The sequence below is a fragment of the Oryctolagus cuniculus genome, chromosome 12 (genome assembly GCF_051225735.1).
Source record: "Oryctolagus cuniculus isolate XC-2025 breed Fujian yellow rabbit chromosome 12, ASM5122573v1, whole genome shotgun sequence".
NCBI classification, from domain to species: domain Eukaryota; kingdom Metazoa; phylum Chordata; class Mammalia; order Lagomorpha; family Leporidae; genus Oryctolagus; species Oryctolagus cuniculus.
Genome location: NC_142878.1, coordinates 24,007,365 through 24,032,448, shown reverse-complemented (window position 1 = coordinate 24,032,448; position 25,084 = coordinate 24,007,365). Strand labels below are relative to the sequence as shown.

Sequence of the window (25,084 nt, the reverse complement as noted above, 5' to 3'; positions counted from 1 at the left end):
TATGCCCTGTAACTATAGGCAGGTTTATTATAATCCATATAAGTACATATAAAGATATATAATGTCATTGGAATATCATTCCAATTCTTTCCTGATATATACTATACAATTATGCATAGACATGTATAACATATATACATCATACAATATATAATTATATATACTACTACATACAAATACCATGCTTATTATAAAGTACTGGCTCCCATGATTCTGGAGGCCAAGAAGTGCTGCCACTCACCAAGTGCAAGTGGGAGGCTCAGCAAAGCTGCTGATGCAGTGGAAGATCCGAGAAACAGAGTCCTGGTGCAGATTCCAGTCCAGATCTGAAGGGCCAGGAGCCGGGAGCATGGAGGGCTGGAGATCTGTGTCCCAATTCAAGCAGCGAGACTGAGAGCAAACCCCACCTTCCTCCATCTCCTAAGTGCTAGTCAAGCCCCCAAGAGACGGCCCAAGGCCCCCACCTTGAGGACAGCCATCTGCTTCTCCGTCCACCAACTCAAACACCCAACTCTTCCAGAAACACCCTGGCGGACATACCCAGGGATAACCTGCGGTCAGCTCTCTGGGCATCCCATGGCCCAGGCGAGCTGCCACGCATGGTGTTCCCAAATACAACAGTCCCACAAGCAGGAGCTGAAAAATTCATGAACAAAGCCCTCTTCCTCCATTCGAGAATGGAGGGTGTTTATCCATTTTCTAACTCTAGCGTCTGTGAGAACCGAAATTGTGTTAAGATGCTGAGACTAAAAATAGAAAGAGAAGGCAGTGACTTTTAAACTACAAAGCGAGGGCAACTGACAAACCAGATACAGCAGGACTTGGCCTCCCGGGAGGGAATCTGTGCCAGGACCAGGGATGGCAAATGAATCAAGCCTTCGGGTCGGGCATCTGGCAGCATGGAACCCTGCAGAACTGCTAAACCCAACATTCACAAGCGCCCTTCAAAAAGTTCATGAAACATTTTATTTCCAAGGTTTATTTTGTGCACTTTTTAATCCACACATAGTTACTTTTCATACTACACACTGACCATGAACTTTTGAAGGTCCTGCTGTGTGTGTGTGTGTGAGTGTGTGTGTATGTGTTGCTCTGTCCAAATGCTGGAAACACATCAAAGAAGTGATTGGAATCTCTGGCAGCAAACGAAGCTAAGCATCACAGTAGAGTAACTGTCAGGGCCCTGGTCCCCAGCATCCACAGGATCCCACCGTTCTTTTTTTTTTTAAGATTTATTTATTTATTTGAAAGTCAGAGTTACAGAGAGAGAGAGAGAGAGAGAGAGAGAGAGAGAGAGGTCTTCCATCTGCTGCTTCACTCCCCAATTGGCCACAATGGCCGGAGCTTTGCTGATCCAAAGTCAGGAGCCAAGAGCTTCTTCCGGGTCTCCCACGCAGGTGCAGGGGCCCAAGGACTTGGGCCATCTTCTACTGCTTTCCCAGGCCACAGCAGAGAGCTGGATTGGAAGAGGAGCAGCCAGGACTAGAACCAGCGCCCATATGGGATGCCGGTGCTTCAGGCCAGGGCGTTAACCCGCTGAGCTACAGCGCCACCCCCCACTCTGTTCTTTCTCTTCACATTGCATCCCCATGGGTGAGGCAGCCTCAGAGCCAACAGGCACTTCGCACCCGGACCCCAGGCCGCAGGTGCTCGCACCCCTCCCTTCCATTCAAGACCTGCTTCCAGGGACCTGAGATCACGGGAAACTCCCCACTCGAATGTTGGCCCGGAGCTCAGGCCCAGGGCTCCATGCAGGTTCCCTCCCCAGCCTCACCAACTCAGGGTCAACTGTGTGATTGGGATGCCTATCCCGGGCCCAAGGGGAGGCTTTTTGGGAAGAGGGAGGTCATGAGAGGCTGGTATGTGCACATACGTCTGGGCAAGTCTCCCTCGTGCAGGCCTGAGTTGGATGGAGGAAGAGAAAGGGGGAAGCCTCAAGGGTGAGGGTTTCTCATTGCACTCTCGCTCTGGCTCCCACCACCAGCAAAAACCAGGGGCAGGCCTGCTACCAGGCACCCACCCAAAGGTAAGCCAGAGACCAACATACAGGGAAGGGTCAGGGGGAGTTTTTCTTGTTGTGAGAACCTTTATGAAAACAGAAAAGACAGAAAAACCTTTGGAAAAGAAGCATTCAGCAAATTCTGTGACTCAAAAATCCCTCATTCAGTAGTAAAACTGTAGCGAGGGGTTATGCTACATAAGCCGGTTCCATGGCACGCTCCAATTGAACAACACTTTGGGTTCACACAGTTTCCCCGTTGCTTAGGGTGAGATGGGAACAGGTAGGGTGGAGGAATAACCAGCAACGAAGGGCTGCTGTTAAGATGAGGCTCTTTTGCAGGTTCCAGGAAAACTGTAGGGATTCAGACACCTCCCTGCGGGGAGCAGGGACCGTGCTGGGCACAGCAGGTTAACCTGCAGCCTGAGATGTCTGCATCCCATATCGAAGTCCTGGTTCAGTCCTGGCTACTCCAGCTCCCAGCTAATGCACCTGGGAAAGCAGCAGATGATGGCCCAAGTACTTGGGCCCCTGCCACCCACGTGGGAGACTCAGATGGAGTTCTAGTCTCCCGGCTTCTGAGGCCATTTGGGGAGTGAAACAGAAAATGGAAGACCTTTCTCTCTCTCTCTCTCTGTCTTTCCCTCCCTCTGTGTCACTCTGCCTTTCAAATAACTAAAATACATTTTGAAAAGAAAAGAAAAAAAGACACTCTCCCTTCCGGAATCTATGCCATGCAAAGTTTAGGGCTTGAAAGAATGGCACAGGTAAGTGGAGATAGGCCTGTGGGCTTCTCAAGTGATAATGAACTTAGCTTGCCCTAAGGCCAGAACCAAGGAGAGCTAAAACCAGGCAGAGGCAGCAGGCGGCAGCAAGGTGAGCTCTTCAGCAGGTGTCTTCTCCAGGCTCCCCATGCAGATCCTTCCACTTCCCAGACCTCCCCGCGCTGTCTACCAAATCACATCTCTTACAGTCAGCCCATTCCCAAGATTCTACCATTTGGACAGTAAAGCAGTGGGCAACCATTTCTACCGGCTCTTGTCTGAATGGAGCCACCTCCCACACCCTTCTCCAGGAACGGGTCTTTGGGATGGGCCTTGCATGGTTAGCCCAACGTGCAACAGATCAGTGGCCAGAAGGCCTATCAACCCTTTCGTCCAACACTGAATCCAGAACAATGATGTACAGTGGTTTTCAAGCGGTGGCCTCAAACAATTCTACATAATTACAAGGAACATTCCTCTTTGTGTTTTGTTTTGGCTCCCCCCCCCCCCCAATGGTTGCTTAAACAAGTGGTTATCCGTTAGGGTGTTGACATAGGAAAAGGCGAAATGCCAGCCACCGGGCACCAGCGGCCGCGAGTCCAACAAGCGGTGGCTCGGTGGCGCGCGGGCCGCTTCTGTGCTCGCGTGGGGCCAGCTCTCACTTCCTCCCAACTCCTGTCCCGCCCTCTTCGCGTATCTTCCTGAGTACGCAAAAAAAAAAAAAAAAAAGTGTGAATAATCGTAGCGGTTTTACTTTGAGCCATCTCCGTGCCAGAGCTCAAGGGACTGGCTCCTCCTAGCCTCTCCGTCGCTGGGGGAGACGCGTTGCCCTCCTGCGGCCCCCGCCCTCTGTGCACCCTGCGCAGACCCCGCAAGTGTCGCCAGCGCTCGGCTGAGGCTGGACCCGACCTAGCCCAGGTCAGTCCTCCGCGCGGCTGCCAGCACCCGACCCCTGCCGGGCCGAGGAGCGCGGCTCCCGCCAGCCGCCCTCAGCTCCCGGCGCCCCGCAGTTCGCACGCGCCTGCCCAGCGCTGTGCCCCGCGGGTGCTCGGAGCCCACCCTTCCCCATCCCCGCCTGCGCGCCCAGGGGACTCGCAGCGCTGGGGCGAGGGTGACGCGTCCCGCCTGGCCGGCAGCTCGCGGGAGCTGGCCTTCTGCACTCCCGGGACACCACTCCCAGGCCCGCCCCGGACGGCGCGGGGGTGAAAGCGGAGGTTCCTCTCGGCGCGGGTCGCTGCCGCAGCCAGGACTGCGTTCGGATGCTGGAGACGAGCAGCCCCTGGACACGCTGCGGGAGCCCCGGGACGAGGCGGCCCTGGGCGCGCGCTGGGGCCGGAAGGGGGCTCTGGATCTTGATCCCTTCTCTCTTCCCTTTGGGTCTCAGAGCGCCCGGCCTCTCAGACCCTCCCGCGCCCAGGTGTCGGCCGGGAGAGGAGGAAGCACCTCTCCGCCGCGCACCCCGCCATGGGCAATGCCTCCAATGACTCCCGGCCCGAGGACTGCGAGACGCGCCAGTGGCTCCCCTCGGGCGAGAGCCCCGCCATCAGCGCGGTGATGTTCTCGGCCGGGGTGCTGGGGAACCTCATCGCGCTGGCGCTGCTGGCGCGCCGCTGGCGGGCGGACGCGGGGCGCAGCGCGGGCCGCGGGACCTCGCTCTCGCTCTTTCACGTGCTGGTGACCGAACTGGTGTTCACCGACCTGCTCGGGACCTGCTTCATCAGCCCGGTGGTGCTGGCTTCGTATGCGCGGAACCAGACCCTGTTGGCGCTGGAGCCCGACGGCCGCGCGTGCACCTACTTCGCCTTCGCCATGACCTTCTTCAGCCTGGCCACGATGCTCATGCTCTTCGCCATGGCCCTGGAGCGCTACCTGTCCATCGGGCACCCCTACTTCTACCAGCGCCGCATCACGCGTCGCGGGGGCCTGGCCGTGCTGCCCGCCATCTACACCGCCTCGCTGCTCTTCTGCTCGCTGCCGCTGCTGGACTACGGAGAGTACGTGCAGTACTGCCCGGGGACGTGGTGCTTCATCCGGCACGGGCGCACCGCCTACCTGCAGCTCTACGCCACCCTGCTGCTGCTGCTCATCGTGGCCGTGCTCGCCTGCAACCTCAGTGTCATCTGCAACCTCGTCCACATGTACCGCCGCGCCCGCAGGAGCCGCTGCGGACCCTCGTCGGGCAGCGGCCGGGGCGGCCCCGGGACCCGCAGGAGGGGCGAGAGGGTGTCGGTGGCGGAGGAGACGGACCACCTCATTCTCCTGGCCATCATGACCATCACCTTCGCCGTGTGCTCCTTGCCTTTCACGGTACGTCGCTCACTTCCCGCGCTCTTTACGCCGCCCCGCAAACTTCTGCCACGTTCCCACCTGGGAAAGATCCGAGCGCTTCCCGCCCCAGCTTCACCCTCCCTCCTTCCTCCTGCAATCCAGGCGCATGGGAGCTGCTAAACTATTTCTTGCCACAGGCTAATAGGGACCCCTTGCAAGGAGCCCTTGGCCGTCCTCTAAACCAGCCCAGTCCCCATTCTGGAGTCAGAGCCCCTTTCCCACCGATGGTCAGCCTGGCCTGGGACCTTCCATGCTTACACGGAGATGACCTTGAGTTGCAGTTGGCGGTCCGGTGCCCCCCACCCTCCGGTGCTAGCTCTCCATGCTTCACCTTGTGTTTCTGGCAGGACACCAGGTAGTATTCCAGGGTACTCTGGCTGCCCCTGAACTTGGCCGTGGATGAGGAGGGTCCCTGTGGCAGAAGCTCCCAGTGTCCCTTGTTTGTCCTAGAAGTTCACCAAACATCTTTACCCACTGGAGTTCACTTCTTCGTAGCCATGAATATTCCTAAGGCCTCCATACTGGCAACTAGAGGAATAGACACTTGCTTTCAGGAACTCCTTGCTAAACTTTGGTGATCCCTCCAAAACAGGCTTTCGAAATCTTAAAAAAAAAAAAAATCCTCTCGCTGTCACTGCTGGGTACACAGCAGCTTACAGCTGTCCATTTGATAAAGCCACATTCAGGAACGGCTGCTCCAGCTCAGGGAAGGAAGAGAGCTGCCCAGGAAACCAACCACCAGGAGCCCAAGGTCGGGGCAGGGGGTGGTCTGGGACAAGCTCAGCAGTCAGTTCCGTGCTGCTCTGAGTCTGGGCCTCCGAACGTGCCCGTGGTAGCAGAGCCCGGGATGTGTCGAGCATGTGTTGGCCCCTTGCAGAGGCTGGGGACTGGGCGCCTGGGCAGCGCCTCTCTAATTTTCAGAAGCAGACTGGCCCTGCAGGGAGGAAGCAGGTCTTAACCCCTGCCTAGCGCAGTCTTGGGGAAAGGAACGGGATGGACAGAGCCTGGCGTATGAAGGAGTCCGCCTTGCAGAGGCTGGAGAAGCAACTGTACCCTACCTCAGCCTCTGCTTCTGATAATCCTGGTCTGTTCCTTTTCTGGGATGGAAAAGACAAGGGTCCTGAAAGCCTAAGACAGGCCCCTCACTCCCTCGAAATGTCTTTCTCAACTCCGCTCGCTTCTCCCTGCGCCCCACTGTCCTCACACGTCTGCCCCATCCTCCATTGGGACACAAGCTGGCCGACATCAGTGAGTTTCATTATGGGGAAATGGGAGGTCACACAGCTAAGTCGCCCCTGGAAACAAGGAAGCAGGTGTGTGGGAGGCTGCAGTGCACCCCTCGCCCCGAGCAGGGGAGCTTGCAACCACAATGCTGTGATGTAGAAACCAACCCCGCTTCAACACTTCTCTTTCCCCGATTTCAGTGCTGTGAGAGTCGAAATCAGTTCTGGGAGATCAGGATAGGATGCAGAACAGGGATCCATGAAGGAATCTATCTTGGATGCCGCTAAGCAGCAGAACACAACTTGGGGAACATAAACCATTCCTGGCTAGGGGAGTGCATGTCTTATGCTGGTGGGAATTAGGCTGGTAGTTCTTGTGGTTTGATTGTCATTTGTGACACCTCCACTACTTAGGATCCGTCTGAAGGGTGACCCCACACTTGTGAAAAAGACCTATTCTCCTTTTCTAAGCCATTTAGAGGAAGTCAGCGGGGGGAAAAGGTCTCCCTTTGATCATGCCTGACCCACAGTGGAATCTTTGGTTTGGTTTTTAATGAGAGGCAATGATTTTTCAACAGGCCTCTGTTTTCATGTAAATTTTTCCCTTCATCATAACTCTATCATTGCCCTACACTGATTTTTAATTCTGCATACATACATGCAGGTTTCCCCCTCACTCATTTAATCTTCCAGCCAGGGGCAGCTCCAGGGCTGCCACCGGAAGGGGCTTCAAGGCAGGAGTGGGCTTAGAAGGGATGCGATGGGGGAGATCTGCTCTGCAGTGTGTTTTGCTTAGATTGCCTGTTTGTGGCTGGAGGGAGGGAGGCTGGGGGAGGGGGTTGGTGGATTATGAGAGGGCCTTGTCTCTCCCAAGTCACTCCTTGGCAATGACCACATCAGCAAGTATTTTCTCAGTTCATGTCTGTGTATATTCATGGCAAAGATTCCCAAAGAGCAGGAGAAAACCCTGACTTGTGCGTAACCTGAAAGCTGTCTTGAAACTATCATGCTGTCCTATTCAGATGAGCCACAGATAACCCAAGGCATCTCTTAATAAGGAAATCTACCCATTGATGGGTTTGATTTTGCCAATAGATGATTGCTACTCATTGTTCGCACCTCTTGTTTCCGTAGCCTGTTATGAAGTGTGGCACAGTCCTGATTTACTCCCTGAGGGGTAAACTTGTGGCTACTGTTTGATTCCTACATTCTACTAGTTCAGAATTTGAGGCATGTGCCTGGAGGAAATGCGTCCCCTGACCCACCCAGCCTTCTGTTCTATGTGGAGAATGCTAAAATAGCCCTCCAAAGTGACCTACACTAAGCTCCCACCCCAGGGAGGAATCATATCCACTCATCCTGCCCAGGAGTACCACTAGACAAAGCAAAGGTTTATGGCTGCCCTCAGAAATGCTCCTGTGTCTCTGGCAGTATGCACGTGGTTCAGTAGAAATACAGTGTGTTCCACATACAGGATTTCAAATTGTCAAAAGTCATATAAAAAATAGAAAGAATATTTTTATTACATAGGCCATTTAACCCACTAGATCCAAAATGTAATCCATTCAAAATGTAAGCCTTTGTAAAGTCCTGAGTAAGATACTCCCAATTAGTTTTCTTACATCTTAGAAAATAGCAGCAACCTACCCCTGTCTCTACCCATCCCTTCCATAGGTCAACAGAGCTACTTCCTATGTTGCTCAAACATGGGCCAAACCACTTGTCCTCAGGGAAGGGACTCACAACCACACCCAGCAGGAGGCCAGCCTATCCCACAGCACTCCAGTAGTTGGGGAGAGGAGAAACAGGGGATTTAGCACACCTGGAACAATTAACATCAGACGTTGTACCACGCACTGGCAGTCTGGAATCCCTGCTTCCTCCAGGGAGGCCAGTCCAAGGCTTGCAAAAGATTGACAAGTAAAACTATCAAAATATAAAACAATGCCCACACCCTAAAATGAGGTCAAGTTCAACCTCACATATTATCATCAACACCAAAATGACTTACATGTTTGAGTGCTAATTTTTTACGTATCCTATTAGTCTCATAACGACCTATAAAAAAGCCAGTACTATGATGCCTAGTGAACAGATAAGGCAAATAACATACCCTGGCTCCCACAGGTAGTGAGCTGTAGAGTACGATTCATGGGCAGGCAGCTTATGCATCGAGCCTGTGCACCCAGCCACAATAGTATTAAAAAGAAATTACTCACTTCCAGGGTGACGTACGAGAAGACTAATCCAAGGTTTCATAAGAGAATTGTGGAGATGCTGTACATACTTGGGCCACTCTGCCTCTTGATTCCAACTCGCTAGTTTTACAAAGAAAATGGCAAAGGTGTTTTTCTCCATGTCAGTTCAAGGCGGCTGAGCTAGGGCCAAGTCTACTCCAGGCCAATGAAACAAAAGGCTGTGACTGAGGTTTGAGGAGATGGCTAAGGTAAATGCTGGTCTACATTCAGAAATAAGCACAATACTCCTCACACAAAACGTTCCCTTTGTGCACATAAAGCATTTCTTAAGTGATAAAAAAAAAAAAAAAAAAGCATGTGGTGTTCAGGAAATGACATTATTTTGGCTGTCCAACATGAAATCCAGCATGGGACCAACAATGTTTTCCAAACTGTTTAGTCACCAAAGAGATATTGTATAAATTAGTAAATTCCTCCTTATGCTAATCAGCTGTTGTCATCATCTCACAGAGATAAATAGAAACTTTCTTCCCGAAATGGAACAGAACACAGGAACTATAGAAGACTTCCATTCTTGCTTCAAATACTGCTTGTGTCTTCATTTCCAACCCATTTCAAGGCTCTTTCTGTCCACTTTACTAATGGTACCCAGCTTCCTGGTCATTTTAAACTGTTTTCCACATGCCATTAGGATAAAGTGCTTAGGCACTTTATTCAGTTCTAAAATTTCAAGAGTGAGCCACTGACTCATTCTCAAAATGTCTTCATCTTTAGAAATTCTTTAGGAATTTCTGATTAGGTAAATCTGCTTAGTGGAAATCTGATCTGTGTGATGCAGGACAAACTAAGTCAACAATGCTGGAGTTACCTGTTCATTCTTGGTACTCCTTACATAAAATGGAATATGAACAGGGGTAAAAACCTGAACCTCTGCCAATTACATTCATGCAAAATACTATAGTAACTTGGCAGGAATAAAAGAGAAATCCAGAAATTTTATTCCTAACCACAATGGATTTTGCCTGGTGATGTTTTCAGTAGTTGTCTGTGAACAGTTTTAGATGGCCTTTATCATCCGAGCATCGTTAGTGATGTGTGTGGGGATTGCTGCGACAGTTCCCACACACATTACCTTTTAAGAGAAAGTTCTTCTCTAGGAGTGTTTTCACGTGGAACCTTTTCCTTTGCCATTAGATAGTAGCAAATGGTGACTGTGAATGAAGTCACAGCCGCACTGGTTTTTAAACCGTAGACAGCAAGGACTGTCTTTTTCCCAGCAGAGAATCTGTGCGGGGCGTCAGTACCTTTGGCTCAAATGGGTCTACACGACTGTTTCAGGTACTTTTGGCCAGGCCCTCGGCTTAAAGAACAGCTTTGGGAGATGGCGTTTGTCTCCTCTGGCAGGTTGGGAGCCTGTCACAGTGTTAAGTTAAAACAAAGAACAGAAAAGGTGAGACACAGTGTTTGAGAAAGGCCATCCACACATCTCCTTCCAGCCACTTCCAGTTAATCTGCAACCTGCTCTGCTCGGCTGGCTCCTCCTGCCCTGTTTTGCAGCCTGTGAGTGCCACTCCCCATCCCTACCTTCAGCTTGGGTGCATTGTGCCTCTGTTTATAGGGTCAACATGCACCCGGCTCTATTTTTTTTTTTTTTTTGAGACTATTTTGCTACCTGTAATGACTCTTAGCAAAAGCCCAGCCTTAAGAACTATGCAGTTGAGACATATGAGGGTAGTTTGAGAAGTTCGCGGAAACGCGACATGCAAGGTTAAGTATATTTGGGGGCAAAACATTTTGAAATCTATGCCTATTTTTTTCACTGGGTGCACTGCCTACAGACATTTGGGAGATGACTCATGTGTGTGATGGGAAAGTGCGTTTAGGGAAGGCAGAAGCTTCCTCTGGACCAGGTTCTGAACCTATGCACGTGGGTCTTTGTGAAGTCATTTGCAGGGCACTGTGCTTACATGCATACTGTGCAGATGGACCTCAGAGTCCATCACTTAGTTTTTAAAGGGTTTGTGCCAGCATCCTGGAATGCAGAGGCCTGAGCTCCAACCTCAGCATTCGCTTCTTTCAGCTTTTTTTTAATGCTTGCTTTTTATTTTTATTTTTAAAAAGATTTATTTATTTATTTGAAAGTCAGAGTTATGCACACACACACGAGAGAGAGAGAGAGAGAGAGAGAGAGAGAGAGAGAGGGAGAGAAAGGTCTTTCATCCACTGGTTCACTCCCCAATTGGCCGCAATGGCCAGAGCTGCGCCAAACCGAAGCCAGGAGCTTCTTCCGGGTCTCCCACATGGATGCAGGGGCCCAAGGGCTTGGGCATTTTCTACTGCTTTCCCAGGTCATAGCAGAGAGCTGGATTGGAAGTGGAGCAGCCAGGACTAGAACCGGCGCCCAAATGGGATGCCAGCACTGCAGATGGCAGCTTTACCCGCTATGCCACAGTGCCAGCCCCAGCATTAGCTTTTTGTGTTTCCGGTTTTGAGGAGCAGGAAGCACAGGATTTTCTATCCATGCCCCAGGTTTTCAGGGAAATGGGCTGTGTTTCTCTCCACCTACAGCCCCTGCGATCCGGGGACAGGTGTTTGTGGAAACCATCATGGTAAATAGTCTGCCCCTAGAAGTCTGTTTATTAAAGAATGAATTACTCAGAGCCTACAGCCAGGACACCCTGATGTCTTTCAGGAGGCAAGTAAACATGTAACGATCTAGGCCTGCAATTTAATTGTGGAAACTCATGGAAAATCAAAGAAGCCCCAGAGAAAGCCAAGCACAAGAGTACTTCAGAAATCTCACAGAAAAATGGGCTCAAAAGACAAGTTTATTTTGATGCAAGAAGTTTTGAGATCTATGCATAGTTTTTTCACGACACACATTTACATGGACTTGCTGGAGAGCCCCTTGTATGCATGGACTTCACAATTTTTGGCACCCAAACTTTTCTCTTAATTCCATCTTCTGTGGGCTTTTCGGAGTACCCTAATAGGGTACTTAGAAATTGCTGTGGTTTTTCAGTCTGTAAATAGAAACGGTGGTGTCCCTAAGACTTTGTGGCACATTTGAAGAGAAGTCTCCTCCAACTACATCATTTGGTCAGTCAGTTGTGAATTTCATGTCAAGCTTTACATGACAGAATTTTGTATACTGATGGCTAAAAAGGAAATGTGGTTCCCACTGCTTCTAAGTTTTGGTTTCCTCCTACATGAAGTGGGAAACATAATACTTCACAGACTTGTACAAGGATTAAGTAGAAAAAAAATTATACAAGGGTTCCTCGTAAAGTTCATAAAAATTGAATTAAAAGAAAAGTTTCTTTTGGCGCAAAACAGTTAAAACTTGCATGCAGTTTTCTCCTAATACCCATAAGTTTTCCATGGACTTTTTGAAGATTCCTATAAATGTCTCAGCACCATACCCAGCACACAACAAGGATTTAATAGATGCTAGCTGTTATGTCCAGAATATTCACTTTCTAAAAGAAACTCTGATTGGATATCAATGAATGAAACTCTATTCTGGAAGTATAAAGTCATACGTTTGATGGACCAGGTCTAAATGGAAATGAATGAATAACTTTAAACCATTTCTGGTTTTAGGTATAAGGCTCTAAGGCAGTGAGGTCTCACTCTTGGCTGCGGGTTAGAATTGGCTGGGGGTTAAAGCCCCTGGCAGCCACGTCTTAGTCTAGACTAATGAGGGTAGAGCGTCTGAGGGAGGGAACAAGCCATCAGAATGTTTTTAAAGCTCCCTAGATGAGTTCAATGATTAGCCAAATAAAGTCCTCATTTGCTCTAACATTCTGAACCCACTGAGTAGTTGCATTGAAGATCAGAAAGTGGTTCAAACAAACAGGACCCAGGCAGCTCCAAGATGAAGTTTTCCATGGGAAGCTGGTTCTATACAAGACAATGCTAAAATAGCACTCATTCTTTCTGGGCCACTTGTAAGTGTCACAATAAGCTCTATATTCTTCGCTAAACTGTGTACAGAAAACACACCCCCAAGGAAGTAAAGTTTGCTTGACTTGACTTAGATCAGCACTTAGTATTTTTCTCACGGCAAATGTATTAATGGTATAGAGGAAAACTGTATAAATTCTACCAGCCTCTGAAATTGAATTCTAAAATATCACTGACAAATCATGAATTAATTACCTTATATTCCTGTGCAAGTCTGGCATTGACTAGTGTGATTAAGATGCTGCTTAGGATACCCACATCCCATATCAGGATTCCTGGGTTTGAATCCTGGCTCCACTTCTGATCCTGCTTCCTGCAAATGCACATCCTTAGAGGTGGTGATGATGGTCCAAGTACTTGGGTCCCTGCCACCTACATGGGACATCAAGAATGGGTTCTTGGCTCCCAGATTTTTCCTGGCTCAGTTCTGACTGTTGTAGGCATTTGGGGAGTGAACCGATGGACAGAAGATATTTCTCTCTCTCTCTCTCTCCCTCTCCCTCTGCCTCTCTCTCTCCCTCTCCTCCTCCCCTTCCCTCCCTCCCTCTCCCCTTCAAATAAAATGAAAGTAAATAAGCAAAAAATCTAAAACACAAAAACAGGCTGAAGGGAGGCGGGGTGTTAAGGAACTGTTTTATGGATACAGTTTCACTTTGGTCTGATAAGTTCTGCAGACAGAGGTTGGTAATGGTTCCTGTTGTTGGTTTTTTTATGTTATTATCAATCAAATTCATGCACAAGAAGAGACACAGTAGAGTCCAGGAATACAAAGGCAGGGCACATGGCGCACATGCAGGGTCACATGGAAATATTCCAGCATCAGTCAGGAGACAGAAGTGGTAGGAAGAAGGGGAGAGTGTAGGTCACGACTTCTGCTGGAAATTCCTTGGGGAGGGTATGGCAGGGTAAGCCATCTAGGATTGGTTAGTTCCAATAATTTTGGCAGGCTCTAAGCTATAGGATTGGTCACTAGATGCCTGATACCTGTCCTGGGATCACTACCTCCTGGAACCACAGAGGTTAGTGCTGTCTGTGTATCAAAGACCTGCTCCCTATGGCGCCCTGTTGCTGCCTCTAAGAAAGAGCTGGCCCCAGGAAGGGCAGTCTGTCCCCAGCCAGAAAGGTCCACACCCTGGAAAATGGCTACAATGACTTAGTTGTCATAAACCAAGAACAAACCCAGGATCTACAGATTAAAAAAAGAAAAAAACACGTAAAATCTAGGCAAAAGACAAGAACCAAAGGGGGAAAATGGTAAGGTAGAAGACAAAGCTTATACCAAGAACTTCAAGGCTCACCAAAGTATGTCTCTTTTAAAATATTCATTTATTTATTTATTTGAGAGAGAGAGAGCTCCCTTCCATGGTTCATTCTCCAAATGCTGGACAAGCTCTGGGAGCCTGGAACTCAGTCCAAGTCTCCCACATGGGCAGCAGAAACTCAATCACTTGAGTCATCACGCCTGCCCCCCAGGGTCTGCATCAGCAGGAGGCTGCAGCTGAGAACTGTAGCTGAGTAGGGGACCCAGGCACCCTGGGCTTCTTAACCCCTGGGTTAAATGCCTGCCCCTGAAGTTTGTCTTATCCAACATAAAGAAAGAGTTGTATCAGCCACTGCCTGAAATGCAAATTTTAAGGAATTCTAAAAATTGCCCAACAGGGTAGATGAAAGAAAACAGCTCAGAATTGCTCTGTTCTCTAACCCATTTTCACTTCTTATTACTCTGTCAAGGGTCTAAAGTGATCAGGAAGGACAGTGTGGGCTATTCTCCACTGGAAACCTGACTCATCTTCATGTGTGACAGCACGGTGGTGAGCCCTGTGTATGCTGCCCATCGTGGCTGGCCAATTCAGTGTTATGTTCTCTGGCCAAACTAGATCACAAACTCAACGACAGACTTTCTACAACTCAGTGCTCTGAGTTGTGCATCTGCATATACATATGAGAGTGATTCCAAGAGTTCATTGAAAATAGGTATCATGAAAAAACTACACATGAATTCAAACTGGTTTTGCACCAAAATAAACATATCTTTTAATTGCATTTTCCCATGCACCTGTGTGTATATATACAGATAGTCACTGATGCAGTTTAATCTGTCAGACTCATGTACCCCAGTTTCCTGAATTTCTAACCTCTAAAATCTCTCCTTTAACACACTGTACTGTATACTTTGCATCCACGGTGGTCTTGCTGACAAGATAACTTGTCTCATTGCACATCCCTACCTGACTTTCCCTTCCTCTCTAATTCTCCTTTTTTCCTTTCTCATCTGCCAAATCTTTTCTTCATTCTCTATGCCAAGATTCTCTGGCATTAACACCTAAGGCTGCCAAACCTTCCCGTAACTGTCTGAACATAAACAACCCAACGATGACTGCACTTCCCTCTCTCCCTACAATTGCTGTGTATGTCCAATAGCAGTGTGCCCACAGAGTGAGTACCAGAGGCCAGGACAGAAACAGCTCCCTAAGTCTCAGCCCACCACCGAGAAGAAAGTCCCAGACATGAACAAGAGCTGGTTTGAAAGGATGAGCTGTGCACCTGGCTCCTGGCTTCGGATCGGCGCAGCACACCAGCTATAGCGGCCATCTGGGGGGTGAACCAACAGAAAAGTGGTGGGATTCTGTTGGAAAACCCTGCCCCACCAGGAAAGCTTTGCAGTGTGCAGCACACTGTTCTGAAGTCCTTCGCTGTGCAACAGGCCTGGATTTTGCACACAGTGAGTGCTGCACTAGCATCCAGAGAGTTGGAATTGTGTCCTGAGTAGGCTGCTAACCAGCCTTGGGTACCTGGGCAAGTCACCTAACTTTTCTTTTATCCGAGAGCAGAGTTATAGACAAATAGAGGGAGAGACAGAGAGGTCTTCCATCAGCTGGTTCACTCCTCAAATGGTCTCAACAGCCAGAGCTAGGCCAATCCAAAGCCAGAAGCCAGAAACTTCTGCCGGTTCTCCCATGGGGGTGCAGGGACCCAAGCACTTGGGTCAACTTCCACTACTTTCCCAGGCCACTAGCAGGGAGCTGGATTGGAAGTGGAGCAGCAACAGACTCAAATCTGCATCCCTATATGATGTTGGTGCAGCAGGCAGAGGCTTAGCCTACTATGCCACAGTGCCAGCACCCATTGCCTAACTTTTCTACACCTTGCTGTCCCCACTGGAGATGATGAGATGTGGAGATGGTGAGAACTGACACTGTGGAGCACTTACTCTCTGAGCATTGTTCCAAGCTGCTTACAAGCACTGTTGCTGTCATCCTTCCAGAAGCCCTGGGAAGCAGGCATTGCTGTGGTTATGGCTTATCTGAAAGATCCAGCGAGACCTAAAGGGTAGTTTTCTGCCTGTGGTCCCAAAGCTGTGTACGGAGCTAAGATTCCCAGCAGGCTGTGCACTGGTCAGAACCACATTCCCATGGACGGAGCTTTCTGGGTGGCATAGCCTCTTTCACTGAACTGAGCTAATGAAATCCCAGCAAGGATTTGGAAATAAATGTAACGTGTTATGCTGAGCTGGCCTGAAGTTCACTTCTTCATCTGTTGAAAGGACATGATACTTAAGCTCTAGAGTATTTGTAAAGACTAAGAATAAAGAGAGTTTAGTGCCCAGCACAGTTGGTGATACCTGCATTAGGTTGATTGATAAATGGAAGTGTCTAGTCTTAGCATCACTGGAATTATTGATGTTCTATTCTAGTTGCCAAGAAGAGTTTATTCATTTCCCTCCCTCCCCAGTAACAAGACTGGGACATGTGTACAATGTTAATGCTAATTATCATCCACAGAAAGCAGGCTTTCATTGAGTTTAAGGGAAAAGAAATCTTTATTATGTGAGGATCTACATATGGGAGAAAGGTGAGATTTTGCTGCCCCACCTTCACCACCACTGCCACACACAAACCACAGGCTGCTTTTAAATCTTAAGAAAGGGGAGTCAGCTCTGTAGCATAGTCAGTAAAGCCACTGCCAGCAGTGCCAGCATCCCATGTGGGCACCGGTTCGAGTCCCGGCTGCTCCACTTCCTATCCAGCTCTCTGCTATGACCTGGGAAAGCAGTAGAAGATGGCCCAAGGCATTGGGCCCCTGCACCTGTGTGGGAGACATGGAAGAAGCTCCTGGCTCCTGGCTTCGGATTGGCGCAGCTCCAGCTATTGCGGTCAATTGGGGAGTGAGCCTGCGGATGGAAGACCTCTCTCTCTCTCTTTCTCTCTGCCTCTCCTCTCTCTGTGTAACTCCGACTTTCAAATAAGTAAATAAATCTTAAAAATAAATAAATAAATAAATCTTAAGAGAGGGGGCGGCGCTGTGGTGTAGCGAGTAAAGCCACCGCCTGCAGTGCCTGCATCCCATATGAGCACCAGTTCGAGTTCCACCTGCTCCACTTCCTATCCAGCTCTCTGCTATGGTCTAGGAAAGCACTGGAAGATGGCCCAAGTTCTCAGGCCTCTGCACCTGCATGGGAGACCCGGAAGAAGCTCCTGGCTTTGGATCAGCCCAGCTCCAGCTGTTGCAGCCATTTGGGGGTGAACCAGCAGATGGAAGACCTCTCTATCTCTATCTCTCTCTGCCTCTGCCTCTGCCTCTCTGTAACTCTGCCTTTCAAATAAATAAATAAATCGTAAACAAAAAATCTTAAGAGGTTGCATAGGATCTAAACCTGCCCACTGCTGCCATGTAAAACTAACACCACTCTCCCCTTGCCTTCTTACAGATTTTTGCATATATGAATGAAACTTCCTCCCGAAAAGAAAAGTGGGACCTCCAAGCTCTTAGGTTCTTATCAATTAATTCAATAATCGACCCTTGGGTCTTTGCCATCCTCAGGCCTTCTGTTCTGAGACTCATGCGCTCGGTCCTCTGCTGTCGGGTGTCATTAAGAACACAAGATGCAACGCAAACTTCCTGTTCCACGCAGTCAAACGCCAGTAAACAGGCTGACCTTTGCGGACAATAGTTACGGCGTGCTTAGTTCTGCAGCATCTGGAAGATCATTTTGAAACGACTCCTTGGAGAAATGCAGCAAGTTAGTGTGTCAACAAAATGAAGCTGCCCTGATAAAACGGGGTAAACAAGATTTAAGCAGTGGATTGGGCTGCAAAGGTGCTGACAAGGCTCTTCAGGGAAGGTGGCAGAAGAATTTATAAAATTTATCCTCAAGGAGCCCGTGATGCGGCCTCTGGAGGAACAAGCGGCTGCCTTTAAGATCCAGTGGCCTTTTGATTTCAGCTTTCCTGTTGAACGACCAAGCGTGTGGTTTTGTAATTTGTTTAGTTCTTTAAATAGTTTCTGCCTTTTCTATTTTAATCTCCTATGCCGCTACTGATATGAGCAAACATACAGCGTACAGTCAGACCCAACGAAGCTTCGTATGTGTTCTCTAGGAAGTCGCTATGTGGAAGCAGGGAAGCAGCCAGGGCTGGGCAGGCTGATGTCTTGGAGGAGTTTAATGGACTCTTTGTTTGGACAGTGAATTTGAAAAATCATTGGCGCCTTGGCTGTGCTGCTTGTCTGTGTGGGAGTCCTCCCTCGTCACTATGGGACTACTCATGCCAGAATGGGTGCAGGTGCTTAACATCAGTTTTGTTCACTCGTCTTCCAGGAGCTATGCGCCAACTTGTCGGGTTATTTATTTCATAATCTCCATAGTACTCATATTAATCAAGAAGACTTCAGAAAGCTTCCTTGAGAAAGGAAATAACAAGAAGGTTGTTCAGAGAGTTAATTCTGATTAACACTCTTCATTCTCTATCAGTTAATTCTGGTTCAATTCTTCATATATATATGTATATGCCTATGTCTGAAGCCAAATATTAGGTTTAAAAACCGAAAAGTTTGATCCATTCTTTAGATAAACTGGAACTGGTGTAATGTTGAAATTGGGGCCATGACTAATATATACTTGATAAGATGACTGCCGTCTTTAATTAATTAATGTCTCTGTTTTTATTTAGAGAACATGGTTTGACTCATATTATATAGGAAGTCATGTGACCATGAGTCATATCTTAATATATTTCTAAATGTTTCGCATGGTGTAAACTCAGCATCAAAATATTTCAAGTAAATTTGCAGTGGTTAGTCATAGTTACTGTGTAAGCTCATCTGAAATGTTACAGAAATAAACTGCAAAACAAAATTTGAAAAAGGAACAGTATTTGAAAAACTTCAAATGATGTTTTATAGTTCATGCACATGTAGTATCTTTTGAATGGCAAAATATAGGGGAAAATTATTTTTTGGAAAAACTGTATATTTAATTTGACAAGTTTTAAAAGTTTGGCTGCTAGATTTTTAAAGCATGGTTGCAGGGGCCAGTGCGGTGGTGCAGTGGGTTAGGCTACTGCCTGCAGCACCAGCATCTCATACAGGCACTGGTTTGAGTCCTGGCTGCTCCACTTCTAATCCAGCTCCCTGCTAATATGCCTGAGAAAGCAGCAGAGGATGGCCCAAGTTCTTGGGCTCCTGAAGCCATGTGGGAGACCTGGAGGAAACTCCTGGCTCCTGCCTTCAGCCTGGTCCTCACTGTCCTGGCTATTGGGGAGTGAACCACTGGATGGAAGATCTCTCTCTCTCTCTCTCTCTCTCTCTCTCTCTCTCTCTAACTTTCAAATAAAATAAATATTTTAAAAAGTGTTAAATTAGTTTTAAATATCCAATACAGTACTTGGTACTATAAGATTTTGTTCATTCATCTTACCCTTCTAGAATGATCTTTAAAATAGCAAAACCAACTTATTTTTGCAAAGTAGTATTATAGGAGAGCTATCATTTAAAAAAAGGGGGGGGGGCAGCGCCATGGCACAGTAGGTTAATCCTCCACCTGCGGCGCCGGCATCCCATATGGGCGCCAGTTCTAGTCCCAGTTGCTCCACTTCCAATCCAGCTCTCTGCTATGGCCTGGGAGAGCAGTAGAAGATGGCCCAAGTCCTTGGGCCTCTGCACCCGTGTGGGAGACCAGGAAGAAGCACCTGGCTCCTGGCTTCAGATCGCCACAGTTCCAGCCATGGCGGCCATTTGAGAGTGAACCAATGGAAGGAAGACCTTTCTCTCTGACTCTCCCTCTCACTCTCTGTAACTCTACCTCTCAAATAAAATAAATTAAAAAAAAAAAAAAAAAAAAAAAAACAGAGAGAAGGGGGGTGTTAGTTTTTTCCAAAGTCTCATCGAGGTATTTACCCAAAACCATTTCCTGTAAGTAGCTACTAAGCTAGACAATCACTTAGAGTGATTCCAAACCAACCCAGGCATCATTTTATTTTGATACAATTTATGCCAAATTAGCCCTTACTCCAAAAAGAACAAATAGGGGCTGGCTCTGTGGTGCAGCGGGTAAAGCTGCCACCTGCAGCACTGGCATCCCATATGGGTGCCAGTTCCAGAAACATTGCTATCCCAAACCCACAGTGTAGTCCAGCCTGCAAGCCCAGGGCAAGGAACACAAGTCAATCCACATTGCAGTGTTCTCCTAACTCGGTTATGCTTTGGGCATCCCATGCTGCTAGTGTCAGTGCACTTCGAAAGGAGGATTGTCTAATGCTAATGCCAAGTCAGCTCTGATTTTAGCAAAGAAAAACAACATATTCAGGCTCAGGATTTTGTAACTTTGAGAGGCAGAAGTAGAAAATTGGCTCTCACTGAGGCAGAGGTTTGCTTATTTCATTCACTAAGTGGTAGCGTTTTTTGAACTTGGGGAGATCCCCTCCTTGAGCCATTCAGATAACGACGCAGCCCTCTTCACAGAGAGTATTTTGTACATGAGCACTTGCAGTGCCTGCTCGTCCAGGCAGAGGCACAGCATGACTGTTTGAGGACTGTGATGCTTTGCATACAATTTGAGTTTGTCCCTCTGTGGTTCACGGGTTGAAGCCTGGGTTCTCAGAATGGCAATGTTAAGATGGGACCTTTGGGGTGGGGCCTAGTTGGGGAGGTCCTTGGGTCACTGGGGTCATGATCTGAGAAGGGATTAAAGTAGTTCTCATGAGGCCGGCGCCGCGGCTCACTAGGCTAATCCTCCGCCTAGCGGCGCCGGCACACCGGGTTCTAGTCCCGGTCGGGGCGCCGGATTCTGTCCCGGTTGCCCCTCTTCCAGGCCAGCCCTCTGCTGTGGCCCGGGAGTGCAGTGGAGGATGGCCCAGGTGCTTGGGCCCTGCACCCCATGGGAGACCAGGAAAAGCACCTGGCTCCTGGCTCCTGCCATCGGATCAGCGCGGTGCGCCGGCCGCAGCGCGCCGGCCGCGGCGGCCATTGGAGGGTGAACCAACGGCAAAAGGAAGACCTTTCTCTCTGTCTCTCTCTCTCACTGTCCACTCTGCCTGTCAAAAAAAAAAAAAAAAAAAAAAAAAAAAAAAAAAAAAAAAAAAAAAGTAGTTCTCATGAGACCCAGAGTTACTTTCTCCCCAGAACAAGCCCAACCTGGGATTCCTGACTTGCAGTATGACCTGCCTCTCTTCATGTGCTCCCACCGATAGACCCTCACCGGAGGCTGAACCAGCGAGGATCCCCAATCCTTGGACTTCCAGTCTCCAAGGGTGCAAGCTAAATAAACCTATTTTCTTCATAAGTACCTGACCCCTGGGATTTTGTTATGGCAGCAAACATATAGACTAATAAAATGCCTGTCTTCTGCCTTTATCAACATTTAACTCTGTTCAATTTCTCCTCTGGTCATCTGTCAGCCCTATAAGTAATTGTTGAATTTACAAAAATATTTTGATTGCCTAAAATGCACACTATGGAAAGAAGCATTATTTTAGCAATTCACAAAAGCTGCAGTCTGTACCTGAGCCGAGACCCTGTATTTGGCATTATTTTTTATTCCAGAATGTTACTCTTCTTTTTTCTGGTAGTGTTGGAATCTTATTTACCATAAGTAATTTTTCTTGAATTATAGTTTTCCTATTTCCCATAAAACATATGGAGTATTATAAGTCAATTTTAGTGTTTTTCATTTGGGATCTAGGAATTTCATTTTAAATTCTGCAGGGTCAAGGTGCCTGCACTGCGGCATAGTGGCTAAAGTTGCTGCCTACAGTGCCGGCATCCCATGTTGGCGCCAGTTGGAGTCTCGGCTGCTCCTCTTCTGATCCAGCTCTCTGCTGTGGCCTGGGAAAGCAGTGGAATATGGTCCAAATCCTTGGGCCCCTGCACCCGCATGGGAGACCCGGAAGAAGCTCCTGGCTCCTGGCTTCAGATTGGCGCCGCTCTGGCCATTGCAGCCAACTGGGGAGTGAACCAGTGGATGGAAGTCTCTCTCTCTCTCTCTCTCCCTCTCTCTCTCTCTCTGCCTCTCCTTCTCTGTGCAACTTTGACTTTCAAATAAATAAATAAATCTTTTCAAAATCTGCAAGGTCAAATATACCCATGAGGATTCCAGTACAAAGAGATGGCGCACTCCAAGGGTAGCTGAGGAATGGTCAACGGAAGGAACATTGACAGAGGACTGGTGGAGTAAAGGGCACCAGTGAGGATGCAGGACGTCCTGGAAGCTGTTTCCACTCCAGGCCTGGAGGGACGAGGGAGGAAGCAGTTACTGGTAGCCTGTGAGAGCCTCAGAGATGCCACCCAACAGGAGCTGCAGTAGGAAAACACAGAAGCACAAGGAGGGAACCATGGGAGAGACTCCTGGAGATCTCCCCTCCTGCCTCACCCTCCTGCTGTGCCTCCCATTAGCCAAAGCCCACCATAATACACAGCATAAAGCAAACCTGGGGGATGCAGCTGTGAGGCAGAACAGACAGCTGATTGATGGGGGGAAATGGAGAATATCCAGTATCAGCAGAATTAATATATTATTATTTATATAATATGCATACACACATAATTACATATATACATTATTCACACACACACATTAACTGTAACACAAAAACTGAAACAGCAAAGTGGGTAGCCATTCTTCTTGCCTTCTGCTCCAAATAGATTCCCCAAGCAAGCTTAGGGAATAGGAAGCACCCCTCTCTGTATGGAAAGGGGTCAAATGCTAGAGATCCCTTTACCAAAATACCTGTCTCAGACCCTGCCCCCTCAGGCTGAGCATTTACATGCATCTGCCCCGGGGGCAGACTGTATGGCTGGGGTCGAGAAAGAAGGTCAGACTGCAGGAAGCAGTTGGTCCTGCCCACAGTAGTTCAGCCTAACAGCTGTTCTTAAGCAGAGCAAAGAGAGACAGTGCATCGCATATAGTGGTCTAGACATGAACTGAAGCCTTATTTTTAAGGATGACTAGAATGAGAAAAACCTAGAAAAATGTCAACAACACTGACAGTTTACTGTAAGTTGGGACAGGTTTATACAAACTACTGTAAAAGAAGAATACACATAGCAATTCTGTAATTCTGTAAATTTTAACCAAACAGAAAAAGCCTGGACAGAGTGCAGCTCCCAAGGCCATCTGCCAATGCTGCTCTTGCTGGTATCTGTCTTTACTCACTTCCCTATGGCCTCTTCTAGAACATACTTTTTCTAGCACCTACTGTCTCCTCTCCACCCAGCTACAGGGCCCTGTCTCCTTTGATGCACAAACTCACACAAAACTCCAGGTTCTCTGAGGGACGTTAAAGATTTGTCGAACCACTGGGCTTTTCTGAGTCGAGTTATTTCATGTCTCTGAGACCTCATCTCTAAAATGAAGATAATAGCGTTTTCCCAGTTTCTCAATTGTTTGGGTGATTAAAGGAGTAAATGCAGTCAGGATTTTGCACAGTATCTGAACATGGCAAATGCGAATAAAACGAAGGATTAGTATCATTTTTACAAAGATTTATTTATTTATTTGAAAGGCAGACTGGCAGAGAAAGTGTGGGAGAGACAGAGATCTTCCATCACTGATTTCACTCCCCAAATGGCCCTGGCAGTAAAGCCTGGAGCCTGGAACTCCATCCAGGTCTCCCACACAGGTGGCAGGGACCCAAGTACTTGGACCATTATCTGCCACTTTCCCAGGTGCAGCAGCAGGAAGCTGGATTGGAACTGGAGCAACTGGGACTTGAACTGATGCTCCAATACGGAATGCTGGTGTCACAAGTGGTGGCTTATCCTGCTGTGCCACAGTGCTGGGCCCCAGTTCTGTGGCCCCTCTGACCTCTCCATGCACCTGGCTCAGGTTTCCGATTCTCGGAGGTGGTGGTGGTGGAGGTAGAGGTGATAGTTCTTGGGGTGAGGCTGCCTCTTTCTTAACTCTCAGTAACTGTGGAGAATGATGATGCTATGCATAGGGGACAAGTCTATTTCAGGAATGCAATGCAGACCGGTAGCCAGGAGAGAACACAGGGGAACGTGTCAGCAAACAAGAGAGAGGACCAAAAGACACAAAAAGACAGCAGAACACCTGACACCCCTCCATTCTGGTACCCTATTCCACATCTTATCCAAGTTATCAGTGCCCATTTAATGTGCTGGACCAGGGCCACAGATAGTTCTAACCCAGTCTTACCAGTACTGAGTGCTGATATGCTGGTTCCTGAACTGATCTGATATTATATTTCTATTAATGCGAGCTGGGCTTACACAATTTTCTTGGAAACCAGGCCATACCTTTAGACAATCAACAAATGTAAAAAGCAACAACATAGTGCTATAGAGGACAACTAGGTATGTATGAGTAAAGTGAGTTGATCACTAAGAACATCTAAATATATGCCCTTATGTTATGATGGTGCGGAGCTTGCCAGCATGGCACCACACATCATTTGGTTTCTCTCTTGCCTGTAAGTTCCTGGATTGGCTTTGTACATGAGGGAAGAGGAGCTTTGGACTTGCCAGTTGAACCTGGTCTTTTGTGAAGCCCTTGGGGTGATACAGAAATAGATGTCAGTGCCACGGACCAGAGAATGGAAGTTCCCTTGAAAACTGCACTCACTGCTCTTGGTGATCAGACGGTATTTTTACTAGAGCCAACTTTAATACGCATCTCTGTCCTAAGAGTGCACCTGGTATGTCATGATAAATAGAATGTTTAGAATTGGGACAGCTGCACCATCAAACCTTTGAAGTCATGGTTGAAACTATCTTTTATCTCGGAGACAGCTTCTCTGTTCACATTGTGAAGAGTTCAGGAGAACAAGCCAAAACCCCCAGATCTTCGCAAGCCCAACATTCACTTTTAATGTTTTTAAAAATAAATGTCCACGTGTTCCTTGTAGAATGAAAGGCATGATAACCGGACACTGAGGACTGCGTGCTGTGGTGTAATACTCTCTGACCTGCAAAAATAAATCTTTGTGGTGTGAGCAGGCGTTCCGATAAAAGAAGAGCAAGTCTAACTATAAACGCAAGACCTTCGTTCCTTTCGCTACCTATTATGGTGCTGGGAGAGCCGGACGCCCACTCTGAGAGGAAGCACTAGCCGGTGTTGACATCTTTCCATGACATGCTACTTTGGAAAACTAAGGAAGGTGGAGAGGCAGATTCCTTCCTTCCTCCTACGCATTTCTCCTGTGTCCTGGGTGAAGTTACAGTGAACTGTGGTGGTTGCAAAGAAATTCTAAGTGGGAAACCACAGTGGTCCTTTGTGACCAGACAAAGCCTCCTTCAGATAACACAGCCTTGCCTTTGGTCTCTCCTACTTGAGCACATTAAAACACTACTAACCGGAATCTTTTGTAACAGGAA

The 25,084-nt window shown here is 48.1% G+C and overlaps 1 protein-coding gene and 1 long non-coding RNA gene across 3 annotated transcripts; one reads left to right on the top strand and one right to left on the bottom strand.

The window, feature by feature from the left end:
• Positions 1 to 4,601, bottom strand: LOC149122979 (uncharacterized). The gene is made up of 2 exons (XR_016217824.1): positions 4,462 to 4,601; positions 1 to 3,464 (listed from the first exon to the last, which is right to left on the bottom strand). It is a non-coding gene; the product is annotated as an uncharacterized LOC149122979 (long non-coding RNA).
• On the top strand, positions 3,490 to 25,084 carry PTGER2 (prostaglandin E receptor 2). Of its 2 annotated transcripts, XM_089309113.1 has the most exons (3): positions 3,490 to 5,070; positions 17,187 to 20,457; positions 20,853 to 25,084. In XM_089309113.1, exons 1-2 carry the CDS (start codon positions 4,228 to 4,230, stop codon positions 17,427 to 17,429), a joined length of 1,086 nt encoding a protein of 361 aa, XP_089165239.1. In that variant the 5' UTR covers positions 3,490 to 4,227; the 3' UTR covers positions 17,430 to 20,457; positions 20,853 to 25,084.

What these genes read in the sequence shown, in the direction of transcription:
- PTGER2 (XM_089309113.1), top strand. Translation starts at nt 4,228, where the DNA reads ATGGGCAATGCCTCCAATGACTCCCGGCCCGAGGACTGCGAGACGCGC. An exon ending in TGTGCTCCTTGCCTTTCACG is followed by an intron (nt 5,071 to 17,186) that starts GTACGTCGCTCA and finishes GCCTTCTTACAG; the next exon opens with ATTTTTGCATATATGAATGA.